Source organism: Aphelocoma coerulescens (assembly GCF_041296385.1).
Source record: "Aphelocoma coerulescens isolate FSJ_1873_10779 chromosome Z unlocalized genomic scaffold, UR_Acoe_1.0 ChrZ, whole genome shotgun sequence".
Taxonomy (NCBI): Eukaryota; Metazoa; Chordata; class Aves; order Passeriformes; family Corvidae; genus Aphelocoma; species Aphelocoma coerulescens.
Genome location: NW_027184085.1, coordinates 62,916,282 through 62,937,853, shown reverse-complemented (window position 1 = coordinate 62,937,853; position 21,572 = coordinate 62,916,282). Strand labels below are relative to the sequence as shown.

Here is a 21,572-nt window from a genome sequence, read left to right as displayed (position 1 = left end):
AGTAAGCTAATTCATAAACCAGTCAGTTTATGAAATGCCGGGCCATTTAATGTAGTAGTTGTGAGTGCGAGAAGTTGCCATCTCCAGCACCAGACATAATGGTTATTATATGAGTAAAATCTTTCTTGTTTTTGATGCAGCAGTAGAAACACACTGTTTACCAGTAACACATTTTCTCTCTAGTCCACTTTTGAGGCAGCATAGTGTCAGCATAATCAACTGTACAACACTTCAGCACTATTTGTGCTCTTCAGCATGGTCCTACCTTGTGTTTCACTGCAGTCACAGCACTCTGGGGTTTCTGGTGGGTCAATGTCGCTGCAGCAGGGCAGGCAGCGGCTTTCCTCCAGGAAGATCTGCATGCTGGCTGGACAGACTGTGCAGTTGCGAGGACCAGGTCCCTTGCACTCAGTGCATGAGCTGTCACATCTCTCACACTTGGGTTTGTCCACCTTTAAACACAGAACACAAGCAATGCACCTCTGTGTGATTTGGAACTGACCTGGCAGTTCTGTGCTGTCATTCACCATCTGGGTTGTCATCTCTGTGCACCATGAGTCTCAATGTGAAAATACAGTAGCAGATTCAAACTTTTCTGTTTTCTGATTTCTCAGTAATCTGCTTGTAGAAGGAAGGTGTAAAGTGTTATAAGAGCTTAGAGATCTCACATAGCTGGGCAGGAAGATAAAATTTACTCATGCTTTTAAGCTTTTTGGGCCAGAAAAGTAACTGACATGGAAGAAGCAATATGAAATATTCTGGGAAAAAGCTGAGAGTATGAATTTTCTTTCTACCCAGGGAAGAAGAAGAAGTAAGGAATAAAGGTGGTTGGAAATTTTTTAACAAAACAGATTTCTGTTAAACTGTGTTCCTTCTTTTTCTACAGATACAGCTTAGGTTCAAATACTCATCTTAAAGTCCAGACTTCTTGGAACCTCTGGGTACAAAGACTACCAGAGGCCACTGTGATCACACCTGCACTGCAGAATGCTCTGAAGTCAGGTGTTTGAGTGTTTCCAATGTTCACAGTTCCTGGCCATGGCACATGTTCACTGTGAAGATCTGGCAACTCCAATAAACTTTCATCAAACTTGCTATTAGGATTGCAAGGCTGTTTATCCTGGATGGAAGAACTTGTGCAAGACTGGAGGATCATAGCTGTTCATAATTTCTTAGAGTCAAAGCTTTTGCAAAGACCTGCAGACCTCTGTGGTCCCCAGGCTCAAATAAGGCTATTTTCTCAGATTCAGTGCTATGAAGTAGGACTGTCAAGGAGATATTCCAGGACAGAGACTCCAGGTTTTGTAGCTCAGGCTGGCATGCCTTGCTGCTATATTCTTGAATAGATATCTTTAGAAGACAATTGGTGTGGAAATCTGGAAGGTAGTGTGTCCAGATTTATGGCACAGACCCAAACCTAATTGTGGTCCTGCTCTACTAAATATACAGCTCTGTTAACTTCAGCCTGGCTTTCTACTAGAGCTTTCTGCCTGCAAAGCTGTCAATCAAAAATACAGAAGGATTTCTTACAGAAAAGGCATCAGAAATCCAAGAGGAAATCTCAGTTATACTGGAAAAAACCCCCACTGTATCATTAACAGAACTGATTTGTCCATGTAGTTTTGATAACTTTGTTACTACAGAGTAGCCCCAGAAAGAGAAACAAGGCTTCCCCTGCCAAAAGCACAAAAAAGTAAGCAAACTTAAAGATAAGCACCATCAAAAACTCAGAGAAGAGGAATGTGTTGTTTGTATTGTGTACAAAGAGCCTACAAATAGGTACCTTTTGTCCTGGTGTTTCCTGGACTTTGTATTCACCGACAAAACAGTCTGAGTTGCACATTCCACCTAATAAACTGTAGCTCCATACACAAGATGTGCAGCTGAGTGCTCCATTTCCTAGAAGGGCAAATAACACGGCAATATTACAACAGGAAACATTGTCAGCTAACTTCCTTTAAAAATTATACTAACCAGTGCAATGAACCAAAAGGATGTTTGACAGTGGCAACAATCATTAGTGAGGAGTTCAACATGAAGAGGTTGGCATTAGAAAAAACTTGTGTCTAGTCTTAGGGCTTTATGTGCAAACAAAATTTATTTATTATGTGTTCTGATATTCACGAAGAGATGATTTCAGAATCAGTTATAAAGGGAACCTCTGACATATTCAGGAAAATAAATTAGGTCAGAGCACTGAAGTAAAATTGTGGAAAACTTTGCCAAATGCTGTCCTTCACAAAATCCATACTTATTTGCCCTGTTAACTAACTGTTTTCAAACAACAATGAATTAAGAGATGTTAATGTTTGAATAGAAAAATTAATTATTTAGTTGGATAAGAAAAAAACATTATCCACTAGGTGCAGGCAGAGCATCACATGCCCCTTGTGTGTCAGAGACTCCTTCTAAAGACAGATGCTACACGCAATATTTCTATGAAACACTGAGGTGATGGGTTTGTCTTAAGTGTCAAGATGCACCTGTCCATTTCCCTGCACCTAGACATTTTCTGCTGCTGTCTGACAGGTCGAAAATGAAAATGCAAGTAGCTAACATAAGCAGAAGTTAAACTGCTGAAGTTAGTAACCTTCTACAACACAGAGAACTTCCTGTATTATTGTGCAATGTATGTTTTCCTTACTGCTCATGACAAAGAGACACCATGCTCTTTGCTGCTATATCAGTAATGCCGCTGCATTTCAGACTGCCTTGTAATTCATAATTCTGATGATAAAAGTTCTGTCCCATAGTATTTATGCCAAATGTGAAAAACAGAGGATGTAGTGTGTAAATTAATGTCTATCTTTTTTTGTCTGAAATCCAAGCAGAAATATTTCTGCTACTTTTTATAATGTTTTATACAATTACATTGTAAAAGTCCTTGGATGTGGCTTCACTCTAAGTGTAATTTCCACATATATTGTTATGTTGCAATTAGCCATCTGTGCTATCCAGTATATCTGCTATCCAAAAGTTTGTGTGTTATGATGTGATATGGTCTTCGAAGCTGCAGTGTGGAACCCATTAGCTATAATCTCATGTTGTTCAGGTAAAAAAGGGCACCAAGTGGGTCCAAGAGGATTAATGCTTTTTGTTTCAGAATTGGTTTAATTAGGAAAACTAAGAAAATTAAAACATGAGTGTCTTGGAGAGCAAAATTGATGGTGTCTAAAAGTTAACTTTGAAGAATAAATAACTATATTAAAAGCAAGAAACATCACTGCACTTTTGATTTCTGTTTGCCTTTCAACCTAAAAATGTGCTTTATGGGTCTTTACCCTTCCCATTGTAGACTGTAAAGATGTGTAGTTGGAATTAAGTTCCTTGGCTTTCATGGAGTAGCAGACAGTATGACAGCTCAAAGAGTGAGGTACTTTTCAGTTTTTGTTAATATTTGTGTGAAAAATGGGGTCCAGCTCTGAAAGCAAGTGAGCCCATTTTTTTGTGAAGCTGATGAACATCTTTGTGAGAGGCCTGGCTGATGGAAAATTCAATACATTTCCACTCACTGACTTGGCAACTTGTGACTCAGTCCCAGCCCTCCCTGTTACATGGCTGTCTTTCTGTTTGTGCTCTGTGCTGGAAACAGTTCTGGAGAAAGCTTGACAGGGATCCATATACTTGCATTTACCTCAATTGTCAATGTGGTAGAAATAAATCTATTGACCAGTGAGAGCCATAAGTCACTAAGAGCCAGGAAAAGCCCAGCAACCCCTGGGAGAAGTCTGCATCACCCACTGTGGCTAAAGTCGTGGACAGACTGGTAGCACTGTATGTGGTTTGTATCTTTGTGATGTGTTCCTAAATCTTGGAGCTGACATTTCAGGTGTTTTGATGACCCCTTTTTTGCTCAAAGCAGAACATATGCTTTTACCTTCACAAGTTAAACAGGAAGGGTGGCATCTCTCACAGACATTGTTGTCCTTGTTTTCGTAGTAGTACTGAGGACAAGAGCTAACACATTCATTTGTGGAGTGCAGCAGGTAGAAATATGTATTACAGGAAAGACAGTCGGTGGGTCGAGGCCCCATACACTCCTTACAACTTTTGTGGCATCTCTCACATGATCCAGTGGAATTCTGTGCGAAATAACTGAAATAGATCAGACAGGCATAGCTTTGCATAAAGGCCAGAAGTGACAGGAAAACCAACACTTGTTTAATCCTTAGCTTTTTACTGTGATTACATCAATTTATAAAAATTATACTAAAATGAACACAGATATTTGTAATCTCAGTGAAAATAGGATTAATTTTCTGTAATTCCCCTTGGCCATTGGAATTCAGCCATTGAGCATGACTCTGTACAGAGTTTACATCAAAAATTTCTAAAATCTGACTTGAATTGAGATATAAAGTATTGAAGTAGGGAGGATTCAAAAAAACTCAGCTTGGTTTTGACTGTGTTCTCCTATTTTGTGTGATTTTACTGAGATATGGTCATTAGAGTTTTCCAGTTTAATGGGATGAACAGCCAATATGATCAGTTGAACTCTAGTTTTAAATTGAATGAGCCTGAAAGAGAAATCATAGGTTCACTTTCTAAATTTGAATTTCAGGAAAGAACACTGAATTCACATTTTGAACTTAAATGGATTAATTAATGAAGTTTCTCACTAGAATTATGAGTGCTCAGTTCAAAGTTGTTTTAATGGTTGCTTTTGTTATCAAAAGCATTAACTCAATGCAAAAAAAATATAACCTTATCCAAACTTCATGTTAAGTGGAGGCCACAATGGTGCTTGGAAGCTCTTCTGTCTGTGCTCAGGCTGACTGACAACTTAGTATACTTGTTCTGGTTCACACTGTTCTGTACAGGGGTAGCCAAGAGCATCCTCTGAGTGTAAAATGTCCATACCACAACTAAGTAATTCCCATCTGGGCACCAGTTTTAGAGTTTTCTACTGTGAAGGGAGGTTTTCCACCACTTGTGCACTGTGAAAATACAAGAAATTTTCTCCTGAAAACAAAACTCAGTTCTATTTCACACTGATGTAGAATGCTGCAGCATGATCTAGTTTCTCAAAGCCCTCTCTGTGATGCAGCTCTTAGCAAAAGGTCTTGGATCTTACCCTTCTGGACACTGAGTTACACATCCTTTTCCTTGTCTGTACCCGCCTGGTTTGCAGGAAAGGCAGTGTGAGCTGTGTTTTCCAGTGCAAGTGTCACAGGTGCTGTGGCAGGCAGAACATTGCCCCTCCGTGCTGTCAGCATAATATCCATCTGGGCACGTTTTAACACAGGTTCTGTCTGCACAGACAACAATGCAAAGTAACTCATCATGTTCAGGATTTGCTACTATAAAACATCTCATCCAGCTGTACTAGAGCAAACTCTCTATCAGGAGGAGATGCTGATAGATAATGTATCAGAACAGGAAAACCAAATGCTGGGGTATAGTAATTATTTTTTTATTCTTATCAATTATTAGTCCTCATTTCTGTGTTTTATGCATATTAGCAATCCCTTCAGCACAGGCAAGTTTTTATCTTTGTGAAATATAAGGGAGCATAATAATGAACAGCAGAAGTGATTTCCTTCAGAATAATCAAAAGTAGTAAAGCAACTTTCTATCTGCATTGCTATTTTCCCTAGATTTCACTCTAAGCATCAATCTCATTTCATTCTGTGTAGATGATGGATCTGATGGTAAATTTGAGATTTAATGCCATTTGTTTACTAGTTTTTACCCTTGTCTGTGGCTTCTACTTTGTGTTATGGAATTAAATGTCTTTAATGCTGCAAAGCCAGGTAAGTCCCTTTTTTTTTCAATGAAACTTCAGTTGTTGTAGTAGGAATCCTGAATGAGAAGTTAGTAGTTTTGTAATTAGCTGCAAGTGCATAAACCTAATAAAGTAGTAATTATTCATTAGTTGCTTGTACTTATTATATAGTTTGTCTTGATAGTTTTGCTGTTTGGGTTGCAATTGGTCAAATTGTCATGTCCTCTTTACGGCATTTAGATTGGTTAATAGACCCCAAATGCTTTATAAATGTGATGAAAACTTGTATATTCCATGCTTTCAATGTAGAATGAAATCTAGAGGCAAGAGAGAGACACTTACTGAGAAGATAGTGGTTATTTACACAGCTAAGACACTGGTGTTCAGTGGGTCCTGAGCAGTGGAAGCATTTCTTGTGGCAAGGTTTGCAGGTCTGAATTTCCTCAATGTAGTACTCAGTGGGAGAGCAGTATCCAGATAACATACAGTGCCCATTATGGTTCAGTATCTGTCCATTTCTGCAAGTTAGGCAGGCAGTGGAAGAACAAGTCTGGCATGTCCTGTTGCATGCTGAAAAGGACAAACAGTAGGAATTTCACCATTTCTTGCTTTCTCTCAAAGTATTATTACAGCTTTTATTTTTGAAGGACCAGCTGTAATCTCAGGATGAAAGCCTGAGGGAAATAATTTTCAATCTTATGCAAGTAGTTCCTTAGGTTTTCTTTTGCATCAACACTGCTTTTGCAAAAGTGACTAGACTCCAGCAATTCTGCAGCCATTCTCAGCATTTTACTAGAGTGGTTGCCTGTAATAATAAACATATGTATCCTTGCTAGCTCCCTCTCTGCTTTCTTCAATTTTTACTGTTCTACATTAAGCCCAATTCTTTTTCTGCATTAGCTATCCTCTTCAACTCCAAGACACTGGTATCAACATTAGCTGTCACACGCACACCCTTAGGGGGTGACCTTTAAACAGACCCACTTGTATCTCAATATTCTTCTGGGGAAAACAACAGCTGCCAACCTTGGCAGTCTTTGGTAGCTTCTTCATAGTAACTCCCTTCAGGGCACTCTTCAAAACACATGCCATTGTAAAGGACAGACAAGCTGAAAGTGCATGCTGTGCAGTCATCAGAATTCGGCCCGTTGCAATTCTGGCAGTCGGCATGGCAGGGAAAACAGTGCTTGTCTTCTGGGTAGAATTGTGAAGGGCATTCCTGCACACACTTCCCCTCGTGCAGGAAAAACTCGTCCATACACTCTACAGGGGACAGCGGAACACAGGTAAGCAAACAAGCAGCAAATTCTGACCAAAGTGTCAGAGCAGGTAAATCCTAGGAAACATTAAATTCTGGATTGCCTGTCATTACAGAAGTCATCAGAACACCTTGAAAAGGCAGGACTTCCTTTTTCAAGTCTTTCCCCTCCAAAACACCTTTATTGGCCCAACCCTCAAATGGTATCTTCTGTGTTGCAGTAAGAAACTGGGAAAAAAAGTCACTTGCTCAGCTTTGGTGATATTAACCAAGCCATTTGACACTGATATATAGATGGCCTTTTTCGGATATTTTTCTGCGTTATGAACTTCCTGCAAAATCAGGAATATACGTATATGAAGTTTTGTTTGGTTTATTATTAAAATATGAGTTTAGCTAGAATATATTGACCTAAATGTTTGTCTTCGCCTAGAGCTGTGAATAAATTGCTATTTTGAGTATTAGGTTTAATATGTTTGTTTATGGTCTGGCTGGTTAATTGGTTGTTTTTTTATTTTATCCATGTTTATGTTTCCAGAATGGCTCACTCAATATTAACCATACTGGAAATCTTGAGGGGGAGTGGGGGAGGTATTCAGCCTCACCAGCATACCGAAGGCTTTCCTAATATGTTTCTTTACAGGGATTTCTTTCTCTAAAAGGAGTAGTCATCTGCAAAAATTGTAAAGAGGTGTGAAGTTCAACTGAGCAAGGAAAGAAACGTTCTGTATTTCCCATTGGTACACAGATCCAAGTTTTTAGGGTTGGATATACTAGATCAGAAAAAAAATCAAACCAGCAGGAATCTCTGAAGAACCACAGGACCAGGCAAAGCTATGTGAAATCTTTACAGATTAGTCATTTAGTCTCATCATAATCTATTTGAGAGATTAACAATGATATGCATGTCACTTTTTATTTTTGCACATTATTGATTTTCTGTCAGTCTCTCTCCAGACAGATCCAGGTGGATTTTAGTGTACACAAGAGCAGTTCTTTGTAATACCTTTGCATATTTCATCGTGAATACATTCCTGACACATTTTGGGGCAGTGTTTGCAGGTCCCCTCAGAGGCAAAATGCTTCTCTGAACAAGTAGATTTACATTCCCAGTGCTCCAGGAGCAAAGGACTTTTACAGGACAGGCATTGGGTTGCACTTCCCATACATGTCTTACAGGTTCCGCTGCATTCCTTGCAAGTCTCAGAATCATTAAAATATCCCCTATGGAATGAAAAAAACACAAAGCAGACTGCTGGTCACTCCAGGCTATGAGAATTATGACTCTAAATGAGACTTTCCCAGCACACACACTTCACTAGATCAAACATGTTTCTCACACAATTTTTTGCCCATCTTCCGCTTAACATCCCCTGTGTCTGAGAGCAGAAAATGTGCATGGTTAGTGCTATTTGAAGGGCTTTCCTTTTTTCTTGTACCTCTGTCTAAATTATGTTGAAATTTTGTGTCTTTATTTTTCCTGTAAGAATATAAGATAGAAAGATATGTAAGTTTTGGGAAAACATGCAATCTCTAGCCTTGTGTAGATGACCTGCAACACTGATATCAAGGAAAGAAAGAGAAGTGTAACCTCAGTGGCTCTAGAGAGGAGAAAGAGAAGAGAAGACTCTGGAAATGTGGAGGCTAGGAAGAATGAGGGCAGGGATTGAAGAAAAACAACAAAAAGCAGGATATTTGCATAGTACCTTGCTTTATTGAGATCAAGCTGGAGATGGCAAAGGAGGAGTACATTTTGCTGGTATGCATGGTGTGAGAGCAAATGTAGACAGCCACATCTGGGAGTACTAGTCATAAATACAGAAAAAATCTGCACCTCTGCTTCAAGTGAAGATGCATAAAAGAGATGCTGAATTCAGTCTGTCTACCCTCTCAGAACCAAATTGTTGCAAGGTTGAAGGATGGGTAAATTGACATTTTGAGATGATTGCTAATCCACAGAGCCATTGATGAAAACTAAAGAAGAAGTTGAGATAGAAAGTACTCCCAGAATATGTACTTTGCATTAACAAAATTGTTATTCCTTATGGAGGAGTGCTTCTTCTTCCCTTCTTGGTCGTGACCTTTCCAAAGAAAGCCTGGGGAAATGCATTAGGAGCAAGGTTAGAGAAAAGGTAGGAGGAGCTGTGCCTGTCACGTACTCTTATCTTTTTTTATCCTCCAAATTTATCAAGGTCCTGCAACTACTTCTCACAGTCCTGTCATCTTTTATTGTTCCAAAGCTGAGTACTTGGTTAGCCCAGTCTTCTAAAATTCCTCTGTCAGAAATTAGTCATGCAGTAAGTCAAATCTTTTTATCCCTTTTTATCCCTTACAACATGTCCCAAAACCCAAACCAACCCATTTAATAAAGAGTCTCATTTTTTGCTCCAGTGGAAAGTAGCTGAGTCTCAAGAACTTTACCTCAGAGTCTGAAACTGGAGTTTAAACCTTGTGAATTTTGCTCAATGATGGGAAGCCAATACTTATAGTCTAGAACTTGGAAAAAAAGAGGGATAGTAACATCTGAAATAACTAGTGCTATAAAAGTTTTGGTTTTGTTATGCTGACTCTGAGTGGGATTACTGGGAAATGAGTACTGACAAGAGACATGTTAATGTCAAAACACAATTAATGGTTGTATGCCTCAGTTTCTAATATTAAAATTTGTTTCTGGACTAGAGTAGGCTTTAGTGCAATTACTTTGCACTTACTGTGACATTTGATGAAGAAGACCTGTTCCACTGGCCCTCATTGACTTACTTGACAAAATTACCAGGAAGGCAAGTGGCAGAGAGATTGCAAGAAAAGCAGGTGCTGCACATTTTTCTGAAGAAAAAAGGTTAACTAAGCAAGGCTTTTTTTCTGCATAGCACTGGTTTTATGTATGTGTAGATGTTGGTGTGGCCCAGCCCACTGCGGGGCTGGGGCAGCGTGATGCCAGTCAATCCCAGCCCATCCCCTGGGTCGAGTTTCCCAAAGAGGCAGACTCAGAGGGTGGGTCGATGGGCGGCTCAGAAGCCTGAGCCGCACCCCCTGGGCGGTGCCCGGGTACAAGCCGCCTCATCCGGTTCGGGAAAATTCTGGATTACTTGGTTGTTCACTGGTTCTTTGTTATAACTCCCGCCTCTCGGTTTCCCCCAGTGGTTCTTGTTAATTTGTATCCTCCCCCTGGCTTGTTACTCATTGGTTGTTTTCCCCTTTCACTGCGGTTTTCAAAATATAAAACTGAGGACAAGCCTCGGGGAAAGATTCCCATTGCATTCCATCTCTTCCGAGCTTGTTCAGGTTGCGAAACTTCTAACAATAAACCTGTTAGGAGTCAGACCAGAACAGCCTCTCTCTTCCTTTGTCTCCAAGCTAATGTGAGCCGATCCCATCGGCTCCTGCCGTATTCCCTCTGCAAAGAAGCCAGCTAGCTAACTCAGCCAGCAGCACTTTTCCTGATGCCGAAGTCGCTTCTGCGATGCACAGAATTAACGCAGTTGGACTTTCTCTGACCTGGGGCACGCCAGAGCTCATGCCTCGAGCACCTAGAACTGCGTTAGGTGTAGACAAGATGAATGCTGAAGAAAAAAAACACAGAAAAGAGAGAACCTGATCTACTCATGGGCCTGATCTAATATCCATAGCAGTCAAATGGGAATATTTTTAAATTCTGCTTGTAAAAAATATATAAAATAAATATGAACCAAAGAGAAAAACACACATTAAGCACTGTATTTACATATTAGGACTCTGATGCATCCACTGTCTGAGTTCATACCAATGCTCTGTACTACTCAGAGGAAGGAGCAAGTCTGGAGAATGTCTAGAACTTCTATTATCATTTGCCATGAAGTATGATGTTCCTACTGAATTCATTGAGACCTGTTCCATCTTTCATAGGATTTAATGTCTTACCTTCACTTTTGATTTTTTTACTTTTTCTCTAACCAAAAGAAAATACTGTTTATTCAGGCAGTCTGAAAACTACATTCACCTTAGTTTCTGGTAGCTTGGGTTAGGTTAAGGTCTTCCTTGAAAGTTTAATAATGGTTCTGAACTTTAAAGAGAAACAGCACAGAGAAAAAATTAGAGATGATATAAGAGGGGTTACTTACTCAGGGCACTCCTCTAAACATCTGCCTTTGTGGAGGAAGAGCAGCTGGTTCTGTTCAGACTGACACTTCTGACAGTGCCAGTGGTCAGAGCACACCTCACAGTCATCGCCACACATCTCGCACTTTCCACTTGCAGTGTTGCCAAAATATTTTTGAGGGCATAGAGAAACACAGGTATCATGGATGAGAAATTTTCCTGGCAGAAGAGCACCCCGGGGGAGTAAAGGCATCAATTAGACATATATTTAAAAGATTTTTGCCTTGGATGGCTATAAAAAAGCTTTCAACTTCTCAAAATTCAACTTTGGTTCTTAAAAGAATGAATAAAACATTCTTTAAGATATTTCCCAAAATATTTTCCTCAGACTTCATTGAAATTCACAGTTAGAAGGAATCTTCAGGATTATCCAGTATGTCTTGCTGAAGAAATCCCTATTCAGTAATTCCTGCATCATGTCTACAGACTTTAGTTGAGAGAAAAGGAACACTGTCAATATGACAATTTTCTTAACCCATATCACCAAGGGTTGATTGCCTATTGTTTAAGCTGTTGAGGGACTTTGTAGTGACCACCAACAAAAACATTCTCTGGAAGCGTGTAGGTTACAAAATATTATAGTCACTTGCAAACTTATCCAAGGAAGCTGAAATGTTACCTTGTGGACATGAAGTGCACACATCAGCAGATTTCTCACAAGTCATACATGAAGAGTCACAGGACAGCAATTTTCTTTTTCCATCTGGGGTGAAAGGGGAAAAAAGTTCAATTTTTTACCATCTGGTTTTGTTAATTTCTCCTCCCTTCAGGAGGGACACTTCCTATGGCTTTTCCTAAGGTATTTTGAAAATGCACCTCTGTGAATTTTTGGAATTCATGAAGTTGAAGGACTTAATGATTGTATTTGACTCATCTCTCCTAAATGGTAATTTAAGAGTTGTGTTAAAGGAAAATATAAATGTTTTCCTCACATTCACTAAGGCATTGTTCTGGACTGCTCATCACAAATGAGAATAATAATGATTTTAATTTTATAATTATCCAAATAATCTTAATTTCAGTGTAGTGCGCCAAACCCAAATGCAGATGTATAATGCTAATAGATTGCAAACAGAAAGATCTAGAAAGTATGTACATTTAGGGACATGGTTTAGTGTGGTATTTCATGGACATTTTGAATGAAATTGTTCAGAACACCATTGCCCTATAACCTAAAATTTCTGAGTCAGAAGGAGACAGGAATCATATAATCACAGAATATGTAGATTTGGAAGGGACCCATCAGTATCATCAAAGTCCAACTCCTGGCCCTGTGCAGGACACACCATAAGCTGAGACCATTGTCCAAATGCTTCTTGAACTTTGTCAGACTTGGTGTTGTGTCCATTTCCCTGGAGAGCTTGTTCCAGTACTCAATCACTCTCTGGGTGAAAAATCTTTTCCTGGTATCCAGCGCAAACCTCTCCTGACTCAGCCTCCTGCCTTTTTCTTGAGTCCTCTCACTGATCAGAAGAGTGAGAGATCCATACCCGCTGCTCCACTTACCCATGTGAGAATGTTGAAGACCACAATGAAGTCTCCTTTACTCTAGGCTGAGCAAACCAAGCGACCTCAGTCTCTCCTTGTAAACCTTCCCTTCCAGGCCCTTCACCATCCTCATGGCCCGCCTTTGGACATTCTCTATTAGCTTTCTGTCTTTTCTGTATTGTGGTGCCCAAATCTGCACACAGTCCTCAAGCTGAGGCTGCATCAGAGCTGGTCAATCCCCTCTTTTGACCAGTTGTCAATGCTGTTCTTAAAGCATCCTGGCACATGCTTGGCCCTCCTGGCTTCCAGGGCACACTGTTCACTCACATTCAACTTGCCATCGATCAGAGCACCCAGGTCCCTTTCCGCAGTGCTTCCCTTCAGCCTCTGTACAAGAAACCAGGATTGTACTGTCCCAAGGTGCAGAATCCAGCATTTGCCCAAGTTAAAATTCATATTGTTGGCAATTGCCCATTCTCCCCTGCTGAATACCTTTTTCCTGTATTTCAGGTTACAACATGTCCTGCTAGGAGGACTCTACTGTATATAATTGCATCTGAGTGCAGAGGGCAGTTTGAGTCTTTTTCAAGGTATGTAGCACATAAGCATTTTGACTTCTCTTTGGCAAGTAATCCTCAAATTGCTTACTTCTGTGAGATTCACTGTCAAAGCATTTCTTGGAGAGACTATGTCTTAGCTTCAGGTTTTTCATTACTCTCCATTATTTAACAAAGCTTTAAGAAGTATCCTTAACGTTGACTGTAAGAACATAAGAAATACTCCACAGAAGTTGGATGTTACAAGGTTTTCTACTATTGTAACTTTATTTATGCAAAGCTTCTCTCTTTTGCTGGTTTTGAGTGAAGATCAGGTGAAGTTAAGCAGGGAAGTTGTTAACTATTGCTGAAGAATATTTAAAAGAGTTCATTCTTTCTAAATGTTTGAAAGCTTAGAATGAAAAATAAAGATTTTTTTTAGTGAACTAGTTTTTATTTCTGTTTCCCTTTTGCAGTACGTTGTGGTTTCTGTAATTGTAACTAGTTGCCACCAGAGGGGAATGTATGCAAGCAATTAGGCTTCTGTTGACAACAGAAACAACATTTTGTTTCCAGTCAAATATAAGTATTTAAATGTCCCAAATTAAATATTGATAGAAGAAATTTGTAAAAATTATTTTAAAAAAAATTCTGGGTAGGTAAAATGAGTCTTTCTTGTGACTGTGGCTTTCATTTACTAAAAAAACAGAAATACAAAACATATTTAGAATAATGTGAACGTTTTAAATGTAAGTTTCCTTCACAGCAAAAAGTTTCCAAAATAGGAAAGTGTGGTGCAAGAGACCTTTTTGCAGAAAACTGTGCACACTACTTCCAATAATATAACGAGATCCTTCCAAAGAATAGCCTTACAAAGCTGAAGAAATGGTCATGCAACATGTACTTCCTTGTACTTCCTTGGTCTTCCTTGATGGCACATGGAAAGCTTGCAAATTACTGGGTTTAAGCTGTTGGGTTCAATTTTCCTTTCCCTTAAAGGACTTTAGTGTTCAACAAAATGAATGATCTTTGGAGACCTACTGAGTTGTTTTTATCCTTAAACTTATATTCTTCTTTTAAAAAAAATTCAATATCCATTTTTTTCTTTTCAAAAGCAAAAGCCCTCTATTTAAACTTGGGTCAGAATCTGACTCAAGACCGCCTTTATTCTTGTGTCTTTGTCAAAATGAGCAACATCTTTGACCCAGATAAGTCTGTCTTGTTATTTTATAGAATCTGAAAAACTGAATCTCATTATTTCTTGCACTAGATTTTACTGCAGCTTTGAAGCTACCACAGGGCTCTTGCCCATTCAGACTATTCAAGGGATTATAAAACTGGAAGGGTGCGGAAAGACTGGGAAATATTTTTTTCCTATTCTCTTTTCTCATTTGGAGTTGTGCATCATGAGTGAGACAATGGAAGATTTTCTTGAAATGTATTACTGTAAGATATTAATGGTGACCCCAAAATTAATTAAGGAAAAATGAGTAAAATTTTATTTTCAATTAACACAATGTCCCCATATTTACTTTATTTTTGCTTCAGTCATCTTCCTTTTAACTCCCAATATTTTTTCAATCTGCTTTTAGAGAAAAATTAAATGAGTTGTCAGAAATATTCAGGGTGAAAATCAGGGGTTCACAAGGAAACAAGTATGGGCTTCTTCACATGCTCGTCACTTATTCTGGAAAATGTAGAACCTATTTTAAAAAAAACAAACTGAAACTCTCTAAAAAACCTGAGGATATGGCCATATATAAAGAAGCATGCCTTCTGGTATAAAAGCATTTGAATTGCCTAATAGTCCCTCCTTAATTTTATTCAGAACCACAACAGTGTTATAAGAGTACTTTCTAGTTTCTCATCACCTTTTTGCCATCCACCTTGCTCTCTCTACCTGTTCCTTTTGGGGAATGGATCTTTAGGCCATGTAGTGCAAGCAGGAAGAGTTAAAACTGGCAAAAGATTGTTTATTTCCTTCAGTTTAAATCTCATTTATTCATGCATTTCTATGAGTAAAGAGGGGATTTAAAACTTTTCACTTTTGGTTGCTATCAAAGTAGGTCTCTTGTGTACGTTTGTAATATCCTTAGCTCCTATATATTAACTCCTGGTAATATCCCTAGCTCCTATATATTAATTCCTGAAAGGATTGTATATTTACAATATATTTTGTTATTGGACCATGGTACAATTACTTTAGTGAGGGATGCAGAAGGGAATGCAGTGCTGTTTCTTACTGCGAGTATATTCCTTTTAGAAGGTGTCTAGCTTTTACACTGTGTAGCAATATGTGATTTGAATGTGACCCAGTAGAAGTGTGGCTTAGTTTGTTAGATTTTATTCTGTGCATGGCACTGGTCTTGTAAAACTAATACAATCATGAATAAAAAGCCCTAAACAGGTTACATGTCTTCATGAGGTAATTGCAGTTATATAAATATAGTAAAACATATTGAAAACAATATACGTATGTAATAAAATGGTAGACCTCTCCCATTGTGAAGACTTACGTGAACTGTACATTTAAAGAAATTATGGGACTGCTGGGAAGTAAATTACACTCCCCAATAACCATTAGTTATCAATCTAGTTGTCCTGTAACAGCTATATAATTTTACAAACAAATAACCATAATATGAAATTGTCATGGATAAGAAAGTGTTTGATAATGGATCATTTTTGCTTGCTTCTAGCAAACTGAAATTTCACATATGGGTGGTGATTAAAATGATCTTCTACTTCTTCCCATGATGCTGTAATTCTGCACCCTAAATGCCAGAACATTTTCATGTTTAAAAGACTATGGCCCATTCTCTCCTACTGCTGATTTCTCTCCTGTCTTCTGCCTAGTACATTCCTTGTTTTTTTCTTCCCATATCCTGAAACCCTTTTATGTATACCTGCAGAGCTGCATTAAGGTCCTTTTAAAACCTGAATTGCTTTCTCTCAACCAGTATGTTTTTACTGATTTTGTTTTGCTCCGTATTTAGGAAAAGGAAAATGCAGTTGGTCAGTGGTGCTTGTGGAAGGTTGCTTTTATTATTGGAGGTGGTAGGTAATGGAAATTGCTACTATTTATCTGTATGTAAAGAAACACATATTCCATCACTAGAAATATTTCTCATTCCATACCTATTTTTTTCCATTTTTAATTTTCATTAAAATATGGCATACTAACCCAAGGAATTACTATAGGGTGCAGCCTTTTAGTGATCTGGCAAAACAAAGACCTCTTCATAATTTGCAAAATATCTAATCCAGTTAAAAGGGGCTCTGTACTCACTTGGTGAATTAAGCTTACACTAGAGTGTTTCCTGGCTTCCAAATTCATTTAACCATCTGGCACATGAGATAAAATACAGATGTTTCATGCTAGAAACCCAGAGTTTAGTTGTTGGGGGTTTATTCCTTTCTTTTCTTGGCTTGCCCTGTCATTTTAAAAACCTGAGTAACAGGCATTTTCTATTGCATTATTTCAGACCTGAATATGACCTTTTAGGGATTACTGATATCAGTGGAATAGCTTGCCCAGCAGAATATACCAGCAAAGTAAATATAATTTTAAATAGATTTTCTTAATAGAATGTTTTGGTTGCTGGAGTGCTTGCTCGTGAAAATTGTGGGACAGGTCTATAATTTATCCTTGCATAAAAAATGGAAGTGAAACCCTGAAAATAGAAGTGTATTCCACATTCACAAAGGTTTTATTTCTAACCTAAATAGACTGGTCTCTCAGCTTGCAAAGGAAGGCAGACCCTGAGTCGTTTTCTCCATGGCAGGCTCTGATATATTGCCCTTTTAGTTATGTTAGCCTTGGAACCACCAAAACAAGAATGTTTCCCAAAAGTCACATTGTTCCACATGGTATGTCAACATACTCACTAAACCCACAGTGGAACCCGCTGAATTCATGTGGCTGAAAGAGCCAAAGAGAAATTGTTTCATTATTTGTAATACAGTTCAAGGTCTAATACCTCAACTCCCAAGTAGTACATTTCTAAAGAAAAAGAGTAAATAAAAGAGTAACATAGTAAAAGCTGATGTAAACTATTAGATTTGGAAATTTTGTCTGTCTTCCTAGTTGTGTTGTCCTCCTGCACTGTCTGAAGCAGTCCATGTACTGAGGATGCATTTGGTGCTCTCCTACCTTTGCTCCCATGGCAAGGAGAAGGTTGTTTATTTAATGCCTGGCTCCCCAGACCCAGCTCAATCCCCCAAAATGGTAGGACTAGTAATCACCTGGCCTGTATTCTTTAATCAGATTCTTTAATTCAGGCCACTGAAGATCAGAGGCAGCTCTGCCATGGTGCTGCACTAATGTAAATATTTGAGGGTGCTGAGGACACAGTGTAAGAAGCTTATATTGATGAACAGCCAGACAAGATGCGAGTCAAAACCCAAATCTCAGCCACAATCTTTCCCACACCGGGCTGGTGAAAATTGTGAAGTTATTCTAATATCCCCTACAGCCTGAACAAGCTACTTTGATTATGCCTGTTATGCTGCATGACAAGCTATCCTTAGAAAATGAGTTTGACAACAGATGAGACAGAAAATATTTTGGTAAGAAAAAGTAACCCTGAATAAACTCAAAGAGTATATAAAAAAACTAAAGAACAACAACAACAACAGAAAGGTAAAGTGGGATAAAATATTCTCAGATACATTTGTCCAGAGTAGGTGGTGAAAGATTTGGAAAGATGCTATGATTTTGCCCTCAAGTATGAAAGAAAAATTATTTTCTCTGTATATCTGTATATATTATGTATATCTTTGAAATGTATAATGGAAGAGAAGGAAGCCCTACAGATATGCTTAAAATAAGCCGGAGAGGGATCATTTGTTCTTGACCCAGAATGTTTTCTGTACAGGTATGAGAGCCAGAATATTCACTGATAGTAAATTTCAGGAAGCAGACACAGGTTTTAATTTTATCCATTCTTGTACTAATCCTACAGAATTGTATAGACAATGACAGTGACTGCGTCCCCTAAATTTTATTGATTTTCAGAAAGCTTTAGATTATTAAGAAAATAATTGTGAAAGATTGTGAAACACTGGAAGTTCTTGGTTGTTTGCTTTGCTTTTTTTTCCCTTTTAAAATGATCCATGTGTATTAAAATATTATCAGAATGTGAAATGTACTGCAGTCTCTAACCAGGAACAACTCTATCAGCATGATGCACTGCTAGAGCTAACTGTGTTTTGGTCATGCCTGCCTAAATCCTGTATTTTTTGTTAAGGACCTTTAGCGTGCAATAAGAATTTCCAATATAGATGGTACAGTTGGAAATCTGGACTCAGCTGACATCTGCCCCTTGAATAAAATCATCAGAAGAAATTGAGTGAGTGATATTCTAGCCAAAAAATCAATGATTCAGGTTGTGTTGTTTTTTAAACAATGAATGTTATTTTTATGAGAACTGTATGAACCTACAGTATCTGAATAAGGAACTCCAGAAAATGTCAATAAAGGTAGTTACTAAAGGATGTAACTTCAAAAAGCAATGCGGCAACTTCATTACATTTTGACTTAAGATTACTACTATTTGGAAGCCTGGAGAAAAAAGGCTCAGAACACCACCAACTTCAGCATCACCTTCCCAGCAGTTACATGGTACAGCAGCTGCCACACTGGAGGAATCCTGGCAGGGCTATCCAAGAGGAGCTGTCCCATCACCAGCTGCAGCATGAATTCTGTGACTTTGGAGCAGCCATTAGTGTTCAAGCCAGTACAGCTCTGAGTGAGACATATCAGTTTGAAATATCCCTAAGACAGATGTATTTTTACTACTGGAAGGAAAGAGAAGTTGTGAGCAAGATGGAGGGAAAGAAGTTTCCCAGCACAGCAATGTTCGTTTATGCAGACTGCGTCAGATGTCTGCTCAAAAGAAAAGAGCTGACAAGAAGTCACTGTGTTTAACAGTGTGAGAAAGGGATAATCAATAGATAGACCAGACTACAGATGTGATCTTTTCATGGCACTGATGTAGATATAGTCTTAAAATGAGAAGACCCCAAACTTGCTTCTGTGGATTAAATGCAAGGAAATGAACGTAGGAGATCAACTTTCTATTAATATTCTTCTTTTTAGGTCTCCCTGATATTTTTTTGAAGTGAAGAAAGATTATTGCTTTTGACACATCATTTCTCCATCAGATAGGTAATTAATAGAAATGTTCAATATCTTTTCTGAAAGTATTAACTACTGTATTTTAGTTTCTAATGCAAGATCATATTGGTCTAAGGATAGACCAATATAATTCCTGGATGTGCTTGATTCAAATAAAAACATAGGAACCAGAAGAAAATTTTTACTTGTTTCAAAAATGCATCTTAGAGTCTTTTGCTCCATTCAGCAAACATCCCTGTCAGATACTTTTCATGTGTTCTTAAAGACTCCTAGTGATATAAATCCCTAAACTTTATAATAGATTTTACTACTGTTCCATTATAAAATTTGAAAGTCCCCTTTTTTTTTCCAATGGCACAGTTTAATTTTGTAACATAAACATTTGATTGTTCTTTTTGTATTGACATAATGGGAATGACAAATATTGCATATATATGCCCTCTTCATTTACAACTTTTTATTAAGAAATTTGTGACAGTGCTAGGTTGCATTTGGAGATGGATAAGAAGGAAAATAATATTTAAAATTATTACGGTGTTCCTCTCAACATCTCTAAATAAAAGCAATTTCCTTCCAAATAACTTCTGGGTTTTTAGGAGCTTTTTTGAAGTAGACAGTTTTTCCCTCATGCTGTAGATGAGACCACCAAGAAAAAAGTAATTATTTTGTAAATGTTGTGGAAATGGCCAGCGTAGGACCAGAATGTCAGAATGTAGCCCTACAGCACATATTTGGTCTCTCAGAAAGCAGTGTATATCTACACAGAGAATGGTATAAAGAGATGATAGATTTTTTCACATCACACACACACAGAGCCACATAATATATTATTTTCTATTTCCTCCAGCTTATATTGACTTCTCTGTAGGGAGCAAATAAACAAATCTGGTCTAAAACATGACCTACGAGGCACCCAGTAGTTTAGATAAGGAATTCCCAGTAGCTTAACCTAACACCCGTCTTTTATCTTTTTCATACTTTTATCTTTTTGTCAATTATATTTTTAATCTTTACTCATATAAGACAGCTGAGAAACACCTACGTCATTTTGAAATGTTATGCTATTTGCAGGATGATGAATTTCAGTCTGTGAAACCAATTGGTTTGGTCAGCATACTTTTAAAATTACAAGTTTGACTAAAGTGCAGTTTCAATCAATCTACAAGATCTTGCTATATTATTTCTAAATTTTGTAGTAGTCTTCAGAGACAGAGAAAAGATTATTAGATCTGTTTCAGCTTACCTCTCCAGAACTTCCAAGCTGGTAGAGAATTTCTTGGGTTCAGGCACTGCCCATGAGATAGTTGGAAACTGTTTTTGCACCCAGTACAGTCCTTGTAACTGTACCCAACACAGGTTGCACAGCTCCTGTGGCAAGGTTCGCACTCTCTAGAGATGTCGTCAGCAAAGAAGCCATCTCCACACTGCCTCACACATGTGCCATCTGCAATAGAAACAGAGCCTGGAAGGGTAATGACCCCTGCCAACCCCTCTGTCTCCAGCAGAAACGGTTTAATGAAAAAACCCCCGTATGTAAGAACATATGAAACTTTTTGCCGCTATATAAACTCCAATTTTTTATCATGAAATCTAAATTCAGTTCAGTTGCATATGAGAAACTTCACAAACTTCAAACTAATCTGCATTTAAATCTAGCTTGGCTTTAATCAGTATGCCAAACATTAGTACATACAAATCTAATGGAAGTCCAAGCCTGGGTAAAAGTTTTGTGGTTAAGTCCCAATACTTATATTGTCTCAATAAAAAATTAAAGACTAGACACCCCTAAGTTTTTTAAATATATGCAAATTTAACATATGCAAATTTATAGGTTCTCTAGTTTCTGCTGAGTATGAAGTTAAACTCAGGTTTAAATCTGATTCAGGTTAAGGATTCGCATACCTCATGAAAACCTCTGGAAGTTGTAGCACTTACGGCTTTTTGAGTTTTGTCTGATTTCAATTAAAAAAAATCATAGACCCACAACTCACCCAGGTTGTGACCACAGAGTTTTCCATGAGTGTGATGCCACTACTGGGCACTTTCAACAGCCAATGCAAGAAAACATTATAACCTCAGGAATTCCTGTGATTCATTTTTGGGACCATGTCTGAACCAGACCTGCCTGATTTATGGCTTCTTAATAAAGCTAGGCGATTCCTACTCTTGTGTGAATCTGGTGTGGAATTTAGTGGTTTTAACTGAGCTTGTTTCAGAGTATTTAGAAGTCAAACTAGACTTGCAAATAGTAAGGAAACATTTAAATGTCTTTCTGTAGTTAAAAACCCC

General features: G+C 38.2%; 1 protein-coding gene across 2 annotated transcripts in view; it reads right to left on the bottom strand.

The window, feature by feature from the left end:
* Positions 1-21,572, bottom strand: part of PCSK5 (proprotein convertase subtilisin/kexin type 5) — a 228,352-nt gene that overhangs the window by 1,853 nt on the left and 204,927 nt on the right. For both annotated transcript variants that reach the window (XM_069000752.1, XM_069000753.1), the window contains exons 27-36: positions 20,527-20,727; positions 11,740-11,823; positions 11,084-11,279; positions 7,990-8,207; positions 6,752-6,988; positions 6,068-6,295; positions 5,075-5,252; positions 3,878-4,095; positions 1,784-1,899; positions 266-452 (exon numbers count right to left, since the gene is read on the bottom strand). In XM_069000752.1, the coding sequence (XP_068856853.1) occupies positions 266-452; positions 1,784-1,899; positions 3,878-4,095; positions 5,075-5,252; positions 6,068-6,295; positions 6,752-6,988; positions 7,990-8,207; positions 11,084-11,279; positions 11,740-11,823; positions 20,527-20,727 (1,863 nt within the window). The remainder of the gene's footprint in view (positions 1-265; positions 453-1,783; positions 1,900-3,877; positions 4,096-5,074; positions 5,253-6,067; positions 6,296-6,751; positions 6,989-7,989; positions 8,208-11,083; positions 11,280-11,739; positions 11,824-20,526; positions 20,728-21,572) is intronic.